Here is a 15412-nt window from a genome sequence, read left to right on the forward strand (position 1 = left end):
CGTTCTTTTTTTTTTCTTTATTTCCTGGTGTGCTAAAAAATTCTCTCACTGTGTATATAAGTGATGATACTCATTGTTTGCTTAATTTCCGTGATACTTTTCGTCTCAGTTTCATTTCATGTATTATTTATTTCTTTTTTTTGTGTTCTCTCTGTGTGTGTAAACATGTTTGTGCTTTTTCATTTTTTTTTTGTGCTGCAGCACAAAGACCACATGGTTGTTCCTGCGCACATTAAATAAAGATTGATTGATTGATTGATTGATTATTATTATTATTATTATTATTATTATTATTATTATTATTATTATTATTATTATTATTATTATTATTATTATTATTATTATTATTATTATTATTATTATTATTATTATTATTATTATTATTATCACTACCTAAGTAGCTTCGTGCTTGATTTGGTTTAGGGGCGGGGCTGTTGCTGTCATGACAAATTCCATCGGACACTTTCAAAAATCCGCAATAGCCTTGTATTGTTTTTTTTTCTTTGTATTCTCTCTTAATTTCAAAAGCAACCCCGAGTTAGGCGCGTTCGCTCGTTCTGGACTGCAGGCTCTGCTTAAGGTACCGATACTTCCTGACAGCCTATATGTACTCTGCTAATGTTTAGGTATTAGCAGCAGTTCCAGCAGTGTGTGGTTTATTGCCTTACGGTTTAGTGGTGACTTTTTCGGGTATCTACAAACCTTTAAATTCGTTTCAAGAATTTTCGCGCTACGATATACACAGATACACAAGAAAGCAGGAACCACGTACACAGGACCTACTTTCTTGTGTATCTGTGTATATCGTAGCGCGAAAATTCTTGAAATGGTAAACCAACTAGCCCCCATTGCTGCTTTGCTTCTTTAAACTTGATTTCAATAGTCTAGTTTGATTTCAATAGCCGTTCTATATTTATTTCCTTTATCTTCGCAACTAAACCAATATACTAAAACCATTTACTGGTTAAAGCTCTTTGTGAAAGAGTAGGTTAAAATGTAATATTTAATTTAATACGTTAATTGTTGAATGCCTTTCTCTTTCTTTTTTTGTCTAAACAGGTAGGTCCATTATTTTGTTCAGATTCCTAATTAGTTTGTTAAAGTTTTGTGCGTAAATGAGTTGGATCTCAATATTTACTAACGGATGAGCATATGTTTGACCCTCAGTATACCCACGTAATTCAGACCCGTCTTTAAGCGATTCCATAGGGAGTGCGAAAAGAACACCTGTGGCTCCAAAGCTGTTTTCTGTCTAAAGGTTTAAAATGGAATGGAAGGGGAAATTTAGGTTTCCCTTGGAAAACTTGATTGAACATGCGGCTGTTCGTTCACTGGAATACTGAATGTTTCCATCTGTGCGTTGTAATAAACTGTTATGTTGATATGCAGATCAGTGGTGATATGCTATCCCCATGCATGCACTGCTGTGAATTCAGAAATATGAAAAAGGAAAAATTTAGGTGCGATACATGTCACTCAATATTAACTGGTTGACGGCCTTCAGTCGGCTGCGGTTGGCAATTCCGTCATCAACCTCCTGTCCTCATTGTTCATTCAATGAGTATTTGCACCCGTACGCATTGGTCTAGCTCAGCGCAACCAGGCTTGAAATAGCTACATTATGGTAAATGTGGCCCCCATGCACCCTTACGCAATCCTATTATCTTTGTCACAAGCTATAAAGGGCTGGACGGCATCAGCTGTCTGTAATTCATGCCTGAAATAAAAAATGTTTAAATTTCGCGTTTTTGCATTCGAGCGCGTCCTGCAGCATAGGTGGTGCTAAACATTATTTTCCCCGCTTCCTGAGTAAATGGCCTAAAATTATTTGCTACTGCAATTTTTTGCTTTCATCTGGCATCTGTTGTGATCTTAGCATATTTATGGGCAATATCAGGCGCCATATCAAGTACTACAAATCAGGAATTGGGCAGATGAAGTACGCATCGCCAGATATGTCATATCTGATGCTGCAAATCAGGAATTGGGCTTATATGCCTTTTCTGGCCCAGATTGGTCAATATATTCTATATCTGCCCATTTTTTTAAATAAATTGGTTCACAGGAAGGGAAAGGCGCAGTAACTGTCACACTTGCTCTGTGGACACCCGAACCGCGCCGTAAGGGAAGGGAGGAAGGTGGGAAGGAAAGTGGAAAGAGAGAAAGAGGAGCCGTAGTGGAGGGCTACGGAGTAATTTCGACCACCTGGGGATCTTTAACGTGCGTTGACATCGCACAGCACACGGACGCCTCTTCGTTTCGCCTCCATCGAAACGCAGCCGCCGCGGTCGGGTTCGAACCCGGGAACTCCGGCACAGTAGTCGGGCTCTGCCCGATTCCTGATATGTTTTTTTATATAAGTCCAGATATGACATTTCCGTAAGGGTAAAGATGCCACTTACACAGTTCAGTGCAACAAGTAAGGAAAATCAGTGCGCTGCTGAACCTGAATCAGCAGTTTAATGCGAAGGCCGCCAGGTTGCAAATAATGATGTCGAGCTACAAATAGTGCCGATGAGTGATTTAGTACTTACATAACTGTGCAAAAACACCGAATTTTCAGCCAGTTGATATTGATCCATATTAAAACACGTTCGCAATGGGCTTTTCTTTGCAGCACATTTACACTTCATGTCCCCGTTTTTTCTTGCCGTGTAAGTGTTTTAAATTACATGTTGTTTCGGCGAAAAGCTTTAGCAATTTTTAAAAATAGGGAGTTCGACTTTGAGAGGAATCTTTCAGCAACATACTTTCAGCTGCAGCGCATGTAATTTGCTAGCAATGTCACACTAATTCGAGTGTTAATTGACTACATGTAAATATTAACTTCTAAATAAACATGGTTTGATAGTGTCAGTAGTGGGCATGCAGCCACATAGAAAAACTGATGCTATATATGGTTCTGAGACAAAGTAACTTTCTACAGCTTTAAAGACACGATAAATTCGAGATACTTTACGCCATAAAATCAAAACTGAATAAGGCGTGCAGGAAGTCGGGTTATAACGCAACGTCTACTGACGCGGTGCCTACAGCGCCGGATCCTAATTCTCCTTGCTGTTGTACCCCGTACGTCATGTTCAGTCATGTACAGAAGACTATGAACCACGCTTTGGTGGTCAGAGGCACCTCACGCGTTAGTTAGCAAAACATTGCGCATGTTTTTTTGCATACGCTTGTATTATGTACTTTTGTTTTTGCACGTGAGAACAGCAAACTAACCTATTTTCATATGACGGTACAGAAGCATTTGAATCCGAAAGCGTGGTTCATTTCATTTTGTCCGCGACTGTACAGGGCTGTGCACTATTAGCACGAACAGGCGTGCAGGGGGCGGTCTACTCAAAGCGCGACTGCTTCCACCACGGCCGCCCATGTGCGTGCAGGTGTAGTTAATTGGCAGGTGACGTCGCGTGCACTGACTGATCGGTGAGTTAAGTGACCTCACGAGACCACATGACATTGTCGAATTGGCAGGCGCTCCCAACTCAGGATTCACCATTGACATGGGAGGGGGATATCGGAACGCAGCCTTCAGGGCCCTTGTATCCCGAGGTAGACACGCTGCCCCCAGGAGACGCAGACACGTTCGCACGGCTGGTATGGGATGACGTCGCCCGAAAAATCGCTGCGCACGGCCGCAATTAGAAAGCTTATCTCCACTCTCACAGTCCTATACCCTACCCAGGTAAGTGGGTAGCCCTTCTAACTTATACTTTTCATTTCGAGGGTTACGTCGATAAAGTTTTATAGCTACTGACACACCCTGTATTATCTGAATGTCCAATAAATAACATCTTGGCATGCGCGTGCTGTAGTCGCCCGTTCGTTCCCTGGAACACGGACCATTACGCGGGTAAGGCTGTGACACAATCATGATAGCGCTACCGCTTATCGCGGGCTGTTATCGACGCCCGCTCTGATTGGCCTCTGCGTGCCGAATCCGCCGGAATATGATAGCAAGTGGCGGTATTCACCTGATGCCCTCAAGGTGATCTGCGCAGGCGTTCTGGCGGCGAGCGGTGGCACTAGGCGGCTGCGCTTGGCATTAGCTCTGTGATGACTCGAGTTACTTGAAGTGGTCTTGGGTCCACACTGGGTGTGAGGAGGGGAAGGCACAGACTCGGGATATAGTTTTCAACCTATTTAATTAAAACAACTCTCTCAGTTTCGCTTACGGCTCGCCGTCACTGGGCTGCGTTGCTGCGTTCGCGTGGTGCTGCACGGGCTCCGAAGAAGGATTGGGTGTCCGTCACGGCCAGGTTGTGAAGTAGCGAGGGCTGCCCCTGCTGCCTTCGTTTCCAGCTGGCGCGGGGATGAGTTGCCAGGCGTAGAGGCACGATGACAGGGGCGGAACTTGAATGATGGGTATACCCCGGGCTCCCAGGTCATGGCGCAGCCCCAGTCTTCTGCCTTGCTCGTCTTCTATTCGACCGTTTCGTCCGCTGCCTACGATTGCTCTCCCCCCGCTCTCCCGTCTCCGCTGGCTGCCTTTATTAGCTCCCCCGCGGATTTTGCCCTTTCATAGGTCCCGTTCCAAGGGATTCGTCAGTGGCTCCATTGTTGGTTGACCGGGCTCCGCCGACTGCATTAATTAGCTCCCCCGCGGCTTGCCCCATTTCGTCCTTACGCAGGTCCCGTCCCAAGGGAGTCGTCGGCGGCTGTGCCACGGCCGGTCTCGAGGGAGCGCGCGCTCTCCCTCGAAACCGGCCGTGGCTGTGCATATATGGACGGGTTTCCGTGTCGCGAAACCAAATATATACGTAGAGTTTGGCCACTCGACGCCGGCATGACGCGGTCAGTAGCGTCCAGGAAATGTTACTCACCGTCGTCCGCAGCCTCGCGCGCAGGAGCACGATTCGTCACATCCGCTGCTTCTAAGAAGGTCGCCGAGCATTAAGAGTTCACCGTACACACTCACACACGCACACTTATAACCTTTCGGGTATGTATTTCACGAAATTCACTATTTTCTTAGTCATGAGCACTGAGCCAATGCACAATTTCAAAAGCATTCTTCAATGTATAGACACCTCGAGTGCACAATGAGATAACAATGAACACTATGCCCATAAACTTCGAATACGAACAAACAATAATGCAACTAAAAATGTGAGTGGTAGGTACAAAACAACATAATTTTTTTTTTCAAGATAGAGTTTAGCTATTTCATTCATTCTAGCTGTTAGCTGGGGACTTCTGCGCCAACTACTCGTTTACGGAGGTGGTACGTAGCAGCTGTACGGAGAGGGAGAGTGAACCGGGTCAGCTTGTATTGCTTGTTGCAATGTTATGTGCGTTATAGTTACGGCCGATTACAATGCCTCCTCCTCGAAGAGGGCGCCACCGAGCTGCGAGTGCAGAGTTTTCCAGTTCATCACAGGGACTAAAGTTTTCGCGTAGGCTGCTCTTTCCCCTGTTATGTGATGCAGGGTTGTTAAATGATGACAGGGACTGTGCGTTGGTCGTTCTGCCCCTCTTGCTGCCGTGAGGCAACCATGTCGGCAAGAGACGAGTAGGCTGGTGCTTGCTTTAGTCGGTTAGCGTGAACCACAGTCGTCGATGCCCCTGCGATCTCCCGAATCTTGCAATTGACTGCCGAGAGCTACTCTACTATGCGGTATGGTTCTTTCCATTTAGGGGTAAACTTACGGGCGAGTACCGCCTTTACCTGCACGCCCTCTAGGTATACGTGGTCTCCCACCCGAGTGGAACTGCCCTAACCCTGGTGTCGAACTTCATTTTTCTCTTGTCGGCTGCTTCCTCTATGCTTCCGCTTTCAAGTCATGGACCACCTGCAATCTATATGTCAGTTCTGCTCGATAATCCTCCAGCTACCCGTATGGCATCCGTCGCTCTCCGTCAACCACCGCATTTGGCGTATCTGGGTCGCGGCCAAATAAAAGGTAGAAAGGCGAGTCACCGGACCGCTCACGTACCGCTGTGTTATACGCAGACAGCAAATGGTATCCATAAATCCCAATCACGTTGACCTCGCGAAACGTAGTGGGATAACAGTTGGCTTGCGTTTGGTTACACCTCTCCACAGCGCCGTTACAAGACGGGTGGCAAGGGGTTGTCTGCCTAAAGCCAATCCCAAGAAGCCGACAGACATCTTTCATCAATCTCGAGAGAAATTTCGACCCTTAATTCGTTAATGCCGTGCTACAAAACGACTGCTTCTACAAAGGCACGAGCCCCGGTTTCTGCTTTTTAGCCGTTATTTCAGCGTATTTCGTCAAGTGATCCACACACACCAGTACATATTTGTTTCCTGTCGTCGTCGTTGGAAGTGGGCCCATGGTATTCATTCCCACCCTTTCAAAAGGCGTCGAGACCTCCTGAAATTCCTGAAGGGGAGTTGGCTTGCGGTTTTTCGGGGTCTTTCTTTCTAGGCAAGACGGCAGTTAGCGCAGTAGTCTTGAACGTCAGAACGCATGCCTTGCTAATAGTAGTAGCACTCCAACCTTCTCTGTGTATTTGCTACTCTACAGTGGCCTGCATATTGAGCATGATGAAAAACCCTCAATATGTGTGGTATTAGTGACTTTGCCGCTACGACTCTTTTCCATACCTGGTCAGCCTTTCTTCCTGACCGAGTAGGTTGTGTGCGCTTTCGTAGTTTCCCTTGGTTGTCCACCAAATAAGCAGTGTCAGGGTCCTGAGTGACCCCCCCCCCCCCCCCAAAAAAAAAAAAAGCAGCACGAAATAATTTCTTCAGTGCTTTGTCATTTCGCTGTTCAGTGCGATTATTCTATGGCCGGACAAAACTCCTTGATGGTGCGAACCAAAGTTCTACTTAAGGCGTCCAAGTTAGTGTGCCTTGCCTGGTTTACGCTCTATCTGAAAATCGTATTCCTGCAGCTGCAGGTTCCCCCGCAGGAGGCGCGAGCTTGGGTCTTTCACTTTTAGCAGCCACTTAAGGAGCTGGCAGTCGGTCACTAGCGTGAACTTGTGACCATAGAGATAGCAACGAAAGTGCCGCACGGCCCAAACTACTGCAAGACACTCGTGCTCAGTGGCACGGTAACGCTGCTGATCGACTGAGCTGAATTGCCGACTTGCGAATGCGACTGAGTGCTCCCTGCCGTCAAAGTTCTGTGATAACACCGCGCCTGCGGCAAATTTAGAGGCGTTGGTCGCCACAATAAAGGACTTGCTAAAGTCAGGGTATCTCAGCAAAAGGGCTGTTACTAGTTTTTTTTTTTTTTTTTTTAGTTCCTCGAACGCAGTCTGTGTCTCGTCCGACCATAGGAACTCGGTTTTTTTCTTTTTTTTTTTTTTTTGCAGTTAATGCTGCCAATGGCTTCGCGATTCGAGCAAAGTCTCACACATGCCTTCTCAAAGCCAAAAAACTTGCGCACACCTCGAACTCCGGTTGGCCTCGGGAAGTCACGGACGCTACTTAGTTTACTTGGTTCGGGTTTTATTCCGTCCGCAGAAACGATATGTCCAAGGTATCTGACGTGCTGCTGGAGAGGTTGACACTTCGAAGGTTTCAAGTTTAAGCCAGTGGCTCGCATTCTGATCAGTACCTCCTCGACTGCCTCTAAGTTCTCAGCAAAAGTGCTGCTATAAATGATGACATTGTCCATGTAAACGAAGCACCTCTTTCCCAGCAGACCAGTCAAGATTACGTCCGCGGTTCTCTGCTAGACGGCAGGGCTGTTAACAAGTCCCATCGGCATGCGTCTCCACTGAAAATGGCCAGATAGGGTGTTAAATTCGTTTTTTGTCGACATCCTGTGAATACATTTCGATCTGCCAGAACCCCGATGCAAGGTCGACAACCCTAAAATATTTAGCTGACCCTAGCTGCGCGAGGGTTTCCAGTACTTGTGGAAGGAGGTAGGGGTCTATCCTCGTAAAGACATTCAATCGCCGGTAATCTATTACCAATCGAAATTAACCGCTGGGTTTCTCAACTAGAAGCGTGGTCGAAGCTTTCGCTTCTGATAGTAAATTGGGAAAGGTACGGCCTCGAGTTCCGAGATCCGCTGCTGTGATCTCCACAAACCTTACATGAGGATATGGTCGCGCTTCGTGCACCTGCTTATCTCCCTTACTTGTGAGCAGATCGAAAAACTTTTGCTTTCGGAGCGTTATCCTGGAGCCACAGTAGCCAAACAGATTACAAGTGGCCCTATTCACCCCTAATTCAACAATTTGGCAGGACTCTCCGAACACGCTTAATAGGACAGTTATTAGGGCTCTTACCCACCCCCGACTCGGCTGCGGGGAACTCTACGCGTTTTTTGGGACAGTAGTTTTGTTGCAAAAGCAACACCACGCTAGTAGTCGAATTTCGCGTGGCACAGCGTGGGCCAAGCTGCGCATGCGCGAAGAGCCGCGTGACGTCGGAGGCAGTAGCTGGTGGGTCGGAGCTGCCGTCGCGGCCGCGCTACAGTGGAGCTTCAGGCCGCGCCACTGTAGCCGCGCTTCGCGGCGCGCTCCGCCGGCGCCGGAGAAGTGACGTCATAATCACAGCCGGGGCCAACTGCGTATCACTCTCTCCGTTGGCTGTGTGGAGAAGAGGTGCGGCAAGAATCGATCAACTATGGAGAAGGTCAGCCCGGCCGCTGGTCAGCGCGTAGCCTAAGCTATCCTAAGCGTAGTTATGCAGCTGTTGCTTTCGCACTCAACTAGGTTTAACCGGAGCGAAACTACTGCCGATTTGTTTTATTCCGCCTCCGTCAGCGTAAGCTGTTCCTTATTTGTCCTATCAAACTTGCGGCTTATCCTGGGATAATTTCTAGCTACGTGCCCGTAACCGCGACAACCATAGCCGCGAATCTGCCGTTCACAATTCCGGAAATGGCCTCTATTTTTTATCTTAATCTTTCCGCAAGAAGCGCTTCCAGTCGGTCTAGCCTATCGGCTAGCAGGGTTAAGCTTGCGTCAGCGCTTACGTCTTTTGGCTGTGTTACCAACCTCACATTTTCCTCACTGGAGACCAGCAACTCGTTGCGCTCTTCGTCTACGGCTGCCTCAACAACCCTTTCAAAAGTACCTGGCGCCTTCTACAGGAGAAGCCTGCGCACTGGATCTCTCAGCCCTGTGATAAACTGGCACTTTATATGCTCAAGAAGCAGCTCTTTGGCGCGTTTTTGCTTAGCGCTGTCAGGCCCTGGCTCTCGCGCTAGATTGTCATTACCAAGGAAGCGAAGACGGGAAGCAAACGCGCATGCGTCTTCTACCGGCTTCTGTATAGCGTCCAGAAACCGCCGGAGCTTTACACTGGGAGGATCTCTGTCAAAGTGCTTGAACGCTAGAGCCTTAATTCCGCAAATGTTCTCGCGTTCCTTACTCCCTCATCTCTACAGGCAAAACCATGTGCTGCTCCGGGCATTTGACATCTCGCCATCCCCCTCCCCCCCACCCCCTGCTGTTCTTCAGTTAAACCGCCCATCTTTCGTACTTGTTCTAACACATTGAAACATTCTGTGATAGACGGCCCTTTATTGTCACCAGTCATCATCATCATCATCAGCCTGACTATACCCACTGCAGGGCGAAGGCCTCTCCCATATTTCTCCACTTAACCCGGTTCTGTGCTAGCTGCATCCACTTGACCCCTGCGAACTTCTTACCTCATCCGCCCACCTAACTTTCTGCCGCCCCCTGCTACGCTTTCCTTCCCTTGAAATCCAATTGGTTACCCTAAGCGACCATCGGTTATCCTCTCTTCGCACTACATGTCCTGCCCATGCCCATTTCTTCTTAATTTCCACTAGAATGTCGGTAACTTGAGTTATTTCTCTGACCCTGCACGCTTCCTATCTCTTAATGTTACCCCTACTATTTTTCGTTCCATAGCCCTCTGGGTTGTCCTCAACTTAAGTAGAACTCTCTTGGATAGCCTCCACGTTTTAGCCCCATAGCTGAGTACAGGTAAGATGCAACTGCTATATACTTTCCTCTTTAGCGATACCGGTAAGCTGCTAGTCATAATCTGTGAGTGCTTGCCAAATGCGCTCCATCCCAATCTTATTCTTCTTGTTATTTCCTTTTCATGGTCCGGATCTGCGGTTACTACCTGTCCTAAGTAGACATATTCGCCTACTACTTCCAGTACTTCGCTACCTAATGTAAACTGCTGTTCCTTCCCGAGGCTGTTGAACATAACCTGTCTTCTGCATATTGATTTTCAAGCCTACCTTTCTACTTTTCCTGTAGGTCACCAATCATTATTTGGAGTTCATCCCCCGAGTTGCTTAGCAAGGCAATGTCATCAGCAAATCTCAGATGACTGAGGTATTCTCCATCTACCCTTATCCCTAACTGCTCCCATTCCAAGTCTATGAATACTTCCTCTAAGCAAGCTGTGAATAGTACTGGGGGGATTGTGTCTCCTTGCCTAACACCTTTCTTTATGAGAATTTTGTTACTTTCTTTGTGCAGAACTATGGTTGCTGTGCAGCCACTATATATATCTTCCAGCACCTTCACGTACGGCTCGTCTACACCCTGATTTCGCAATGCCTGCATCACCGCCGAGGTTTCAACTGAGTCAAATGCTTTATCGTAATCCATGAATGCTATATATTATGTATCTACAATGCTAGCCAAAGCAAATACGCTTGCCCCCAAAGGGCTGTGCACTCGAATGGGCTCCTTTCATTTTTGACCAAATCGTCAGTGCCTCAAGCTGCTCTCGCTGGCTCTGCAGTCCAGCTTTTGCGAAACGATTTAAATGTGGACCCCACTCGTGGCACCAATGTGATGACTCGAGTTACTTAAAGTGGGCCTGGGTCCACACTGGACATGAGGAGATGGCACAGACTCGGGATATAGTTTTAATATATTTAATTAAAACAACTGGCTCCGTTTCATTTACGAATCGCCGTCACTGTGTTGCATCGCTGCGTCAGCGTGGTGCGGCACGGAAGGGCTGGGTGTCCGTCACGGCCAGTTGGTGGAGTGCCGAGGGTTGCCACTGCCTCCTTCGTTTCCAGCTGGCGGTGGGATGAGCTGCCAGGCGTGAAGGCAGGATGACAGGGGCCGAACTTGAACGGCGGCTTGACCCCGGACCCCCAGGTCATGGCGCAGCCTCAGTCTTCTGCCTTGCTCGTCTTCTGTTCGACCGTCTCGTCCGCTGCCTGCGATTGCTCGCCCCCAGCTCTTCCGTTCGCCCGTTCGCCTCCTTTTTTAATCCCTCCGCTCCATTGTTGGTAGACCGGTCTCCGCCGGTTGCCTTAATCTGTTAGCTCCCCCGCAGCTTTCACCCTTTCGCAGGTCCCGTCCCAAGGGAGTCGTTGGGGACTGTTCAAACATGGCTAGGCTTCCGTGTCGCGGTACCAAAAAATTAGAAGGGTCCAACGCTGCTGAACCGAATATGAAGCGAAAGCATTAGCTGCGGGTGACCGAGAGTTGTTGTTGCCGATGTTGTTGGCCTCTAAAAAAATGGCACGTACCCACCATGGTGGTTTGGCTAAGGTGTGGTGTTGTCCACGAACTCAATTACAGGCACAAGCTTGTCGCAAAGCGAGAGTGTAAAAAATTATAAGAATGCAGCTATCAGAATTGTGAACATAAAAAATGATCATAATAATTTTGATGAAGAAAAAAACAGAAAAATTTCAAAACGGGTTAGCAGGTTAACCTACCAGTTGCTATAATATATTCGTGTATGATTCCACAAATTGTGCCCAACGCAACTCCCTTGGCAATCACACCGAAAGACAATAAAACGGATAGGGACAAGGGGAGTCCTAACCTAGAGAGGGGGATATTCAGGTATGGCCTTTTCTAAAGTGTGAATCGCCGGCACGAGATGAAAATATGCTCTATTGATTCCACTTTTTCGCATGTTGCACATATATCTACGTAGATAAAAATTCATGCCCGGAATTCTGCATTGCAAAAGCATCATTGACACTTCGCACTGCCTGATTTTACATAAACCGACATTCCAATTATGTGACAAATGCTGATATTCAGTAGTATTCAGTAAGAGATCCCGCAGCCTGGCTGATATGTGCTGGACCCTGGAAATGGCCAATATACTGAAATTAGGGACTGGATATATACAGACGCATAAGGGCCGATGTCGCTAAGTAATCAGCAATCTCATTTGAATGAACAGCTTTATGTTAAGGGATCCTGACAAAACGAACTTCTTTTAAAGTGCGTGGAACAAAAAAAAAACGAATGAATTGACTAAAAATTTTTTTTTTGTTTTTTAGGTTTCAAGTGAGATCAGCACAGATAAACAATCAGCAAGAATGATTATGTGTGATACATGACATGGAATTTTGCCCAAAGCCAGTCGAATAGCTAAAAATTCCTCAAAGAATATAGGAATATAATCTGGGATACGGACAGAATGGCTCCATGTCAAATCCTGTGAAAATATGCTAACTGCAGTTTTTTCTTGGCTGACTGAGGCATCTATAGAGATAGCAGTGTGATGGAGATATTTTTCTAGATGATCAGAAAGAAGACTGCTTAAAATGTTTGAAGGCATATATTTCCCATGGGAAGGGGTAATGTCGTCATAACGAAAGTGCACTGCGGCGTGCATGTAATCAACTCATTGCCAAAGAACTCAAGTCAACACTGATTGATGCTAATTGTTTTTGTGTTACAATAACTTGAGCCTGTCTATGGCGTGGCCAAGGAACAGATAAGAATAAGGTTGGTTGGGATGCAAAAATGGGAGGAATGATTTCAGAGGCCGGATCTAGCGACCTGAGGAAAGTTTGTACCGTAAGCTGCTGGAAGCGGGAGGTTACGTCGGGGATACGGGCTTCAATATAAAGCAGAGGGTTTTAAACGAATTTAGGAAGATCAAGACAGACCTAGAGCACGCCTCTCCAATAACAACAGAGGTTGAAGTTCGTAATTTGCGCTACCACAGAACAGAATGCAACCAAAATCAAGTATTGGCCTTACATAAGCTTTGTGAAGAACCAATAAACTATCGCGACACATTTTAAACTTTTTATTGCTAATTCGTATAAGCCGCCCGAGAGCACGTTCTCCTTTAACCACATTGTTTTTTATATGAAGTCTCCAGTTCAATGTTGGATCATACGTAACACCTAAACATTTAACCGAATCTGGCTCTGGAATCTGGTTGGAGTGATGAGCTAAAGAAATATGTAACGGTGTATCAGGAGGAAATACAAGCGCTTCACATTTATTGACATTTAGGGATAAATTAATACGGTCCAGCCAGACTTCAATCTCATCCAAATATCCTTGCAGAGTGCAGTATAGACCAATAATATTCGAAGCCGACGCGAAAAAGGTTATATCGTAGACAGAAACATAAACTGTTATATTTGGACGGATGGGGATGTCATTTACCAAGATGTTAAAAAGCAGCGGTGAAAGAACTGACTCGTGTGGCACACCCGGCCATTGATTGCTGATACGTGCTAGAGCAGATGGTTCCGTCTGTACAGTAAAAATGCCTATCCATCAAACATTCACGTATCCATTCATAAATATAAGATGGAGGATGTAACAGGGCAAGCTTGTTAAGCAGTATCGTATGTTCAATACTGTCGTAAGCCTTAGCAACATCAAGTGTCACCAGAGCGGAGACTTCCGTCCTGCGTAGCGAGAGGATGATTCGGCTCTCTATATCTACGTGCGCGGACCATATGGAGCACCCTTGTCGAAAGCCAATCTGTACTGGGATGAGACCGCTAACTTTCTGATCATGCTTTGTTAGACGACTGTGCACTATTCGTTCTATTAATTTGACTAAATTGTAAGTTAATGCGAATTGACGAATATGATCTAAGACGTATCCCTTCCCTGCATTTTTCAAAAACAAAATAATATTATTCATTTGTCAAATGTGCGAAATCCAAGCATTTGCATTGAAGAGTTCCCAATATCTAAGCGGTCACTTGTGAAATTTTTGGCTAAAATTTTAATCATTCCAACAGTTACACCATCATGTCCTGGAGCTGCAGATTGCATCATTGTCAAGACTGATAGCAGCTCAGGCGAAGAAACCTCGATAAAGTCTAAGCAAGGAGCGAGTGTAAGCAAAGGGACTTGTCGCTGTTTCTGGAATTGTAACTCCAATCTCTGAGCTATGCACTCCAATGTTTGCTTAGCCTTCTGTGGAGCATGCTCTATTGAATTAGTGAGGTCGGAGTCTAGTGAACGCTTGGTATGCTCCGTGAACCTATATAGAGCCTTCCGATTGCCTGGATTTGAGAGGTAAGTGTTTGAATTCATTTTATACTCCTCCTTTGCTTTTGCAATTGTCCTTTCGAAAGATACAGAGCAGATTTTATAATTTAACCAATTAGCCGGGGCTCTGGTTGTAAGGTAGGCTCTTCTAAGAAGTGCCGATAGGCTTTTTCGCATTCTTGCGTCCACCAGGGAGACGGCTGTTTGGTTGAGGTTGCCGCGCGTACAGAAAATACCGATTGCTGTACTGCATTTTGTAGAAAGGAAACTGACTGCTTAGCTCTGTCCGACCGGCTTGTACTAACTACCGAAGCAGTAGATGCGGATACGAAATTTTATAGGTTACGTGGTTAACAAATTTGTGGGTTTTACCAATATTTCTGAGTGGAGATAAACGTATTTTGAAGGTTATTGGAAAATGATCACTGAATGTACCAGAATCCTCTGTGGACCAATTAGTGACTACTAGGGAACCCATTGATAAAGTTAAGTCAATGACTAAGCGAGAAAGTCCTCGCATGAGTATAATAGGTCCGGAATAGCAGCATCGAACAGAATTTGTAGACATCCACGACCAGAGAAGCTGGTCGCAGGTATCTGTCCGACTGTCCCATTCACTACCATCAGAATTAAAATCCCCTGCAATTACAGTGCTACTTGCGCCGGTCAATAACCCATCCAAACAGTCAGTCCTGAGGACGCCTAAAGGGAAGTAGACATTAACTATTTTTTATTGTGGCACAATCCGGAAGCGAAATACTGATCGCTAAAAGCTCACCGTCAGGACGTGTAGGTCTATTAGATAAAAATGCCTGATGACATATATTTTTTTTATATAATTGTTGCCCATCCGCCTCCTCGGCCGATACTGCTATCGGCTCTGAAGATTCTGAAATTTCTGATAGAAAATGGTTTATTGGGAGATAGCCACGTTTCTTGTAGAAGTACGATATCAGGGTTGCGCTTATTAAGAAGTAATTCTAAATCATGAAGGTAAAACAGAACAGAGCGGCAATTCCATTGTAAAATTTTAAGACCTGCCATGATTACTGATCAAATAAATAGGCTATAATAGGCTATAATAGCCTCTTTGAGGACATCAAGCTGAGGTAGGACTTTTATTGATCCTTTTTTTCTTGATTTTGCCTGAGGTAGACTATATTTTAACGGTGAAGAAGCACGGCGCTTCTGGGACTAGCCCAGCATTTCAACATCTGATGAGGCGCAGATGTCAGTGAGGTGTGTATTACTAGAAATA

General features: G+C 46.0%; 1 protein-coding gene across 1 annotated transcript in view; it reads right to left on the bottom strand.

Annotated features, from left to right (window-relative positions):
• The window catches only part of LOC146195747 (uncharacterized), a 28425-nt gene extending 17383 nt beyond the window's left edge, over nucleotides 1-11042 (bottom strand). Inside the window, exon 1 of the mRNA XM_084596849.1 lies at nucleotides 10838-11042. Within this exon, the coding sequence (XP_084452975.1) occupies nucleotides 10838-11042 (205 nt within the window). The remainder of the gene's footprint in view (nucleotides 1-10837) is intronic.
• Nucleotides 11043-15412: the final 4370 nt, after the last annotated feature.

Source organism: Amblyomma maculatum, chromosome 3, assembly GCF_055883805.1.
Source record: "Amblyomma maculatum isolate TAMU_Amacu chromosome 3, ASM5588380v1, whole genome shotgun sequence".
Lineage (NCBI taxonomy): Eukaryota > Metazoa > Arthropoda > Arachnida > Ixodida > Ixodidae > Amblyomma > Amblyomma maculatum.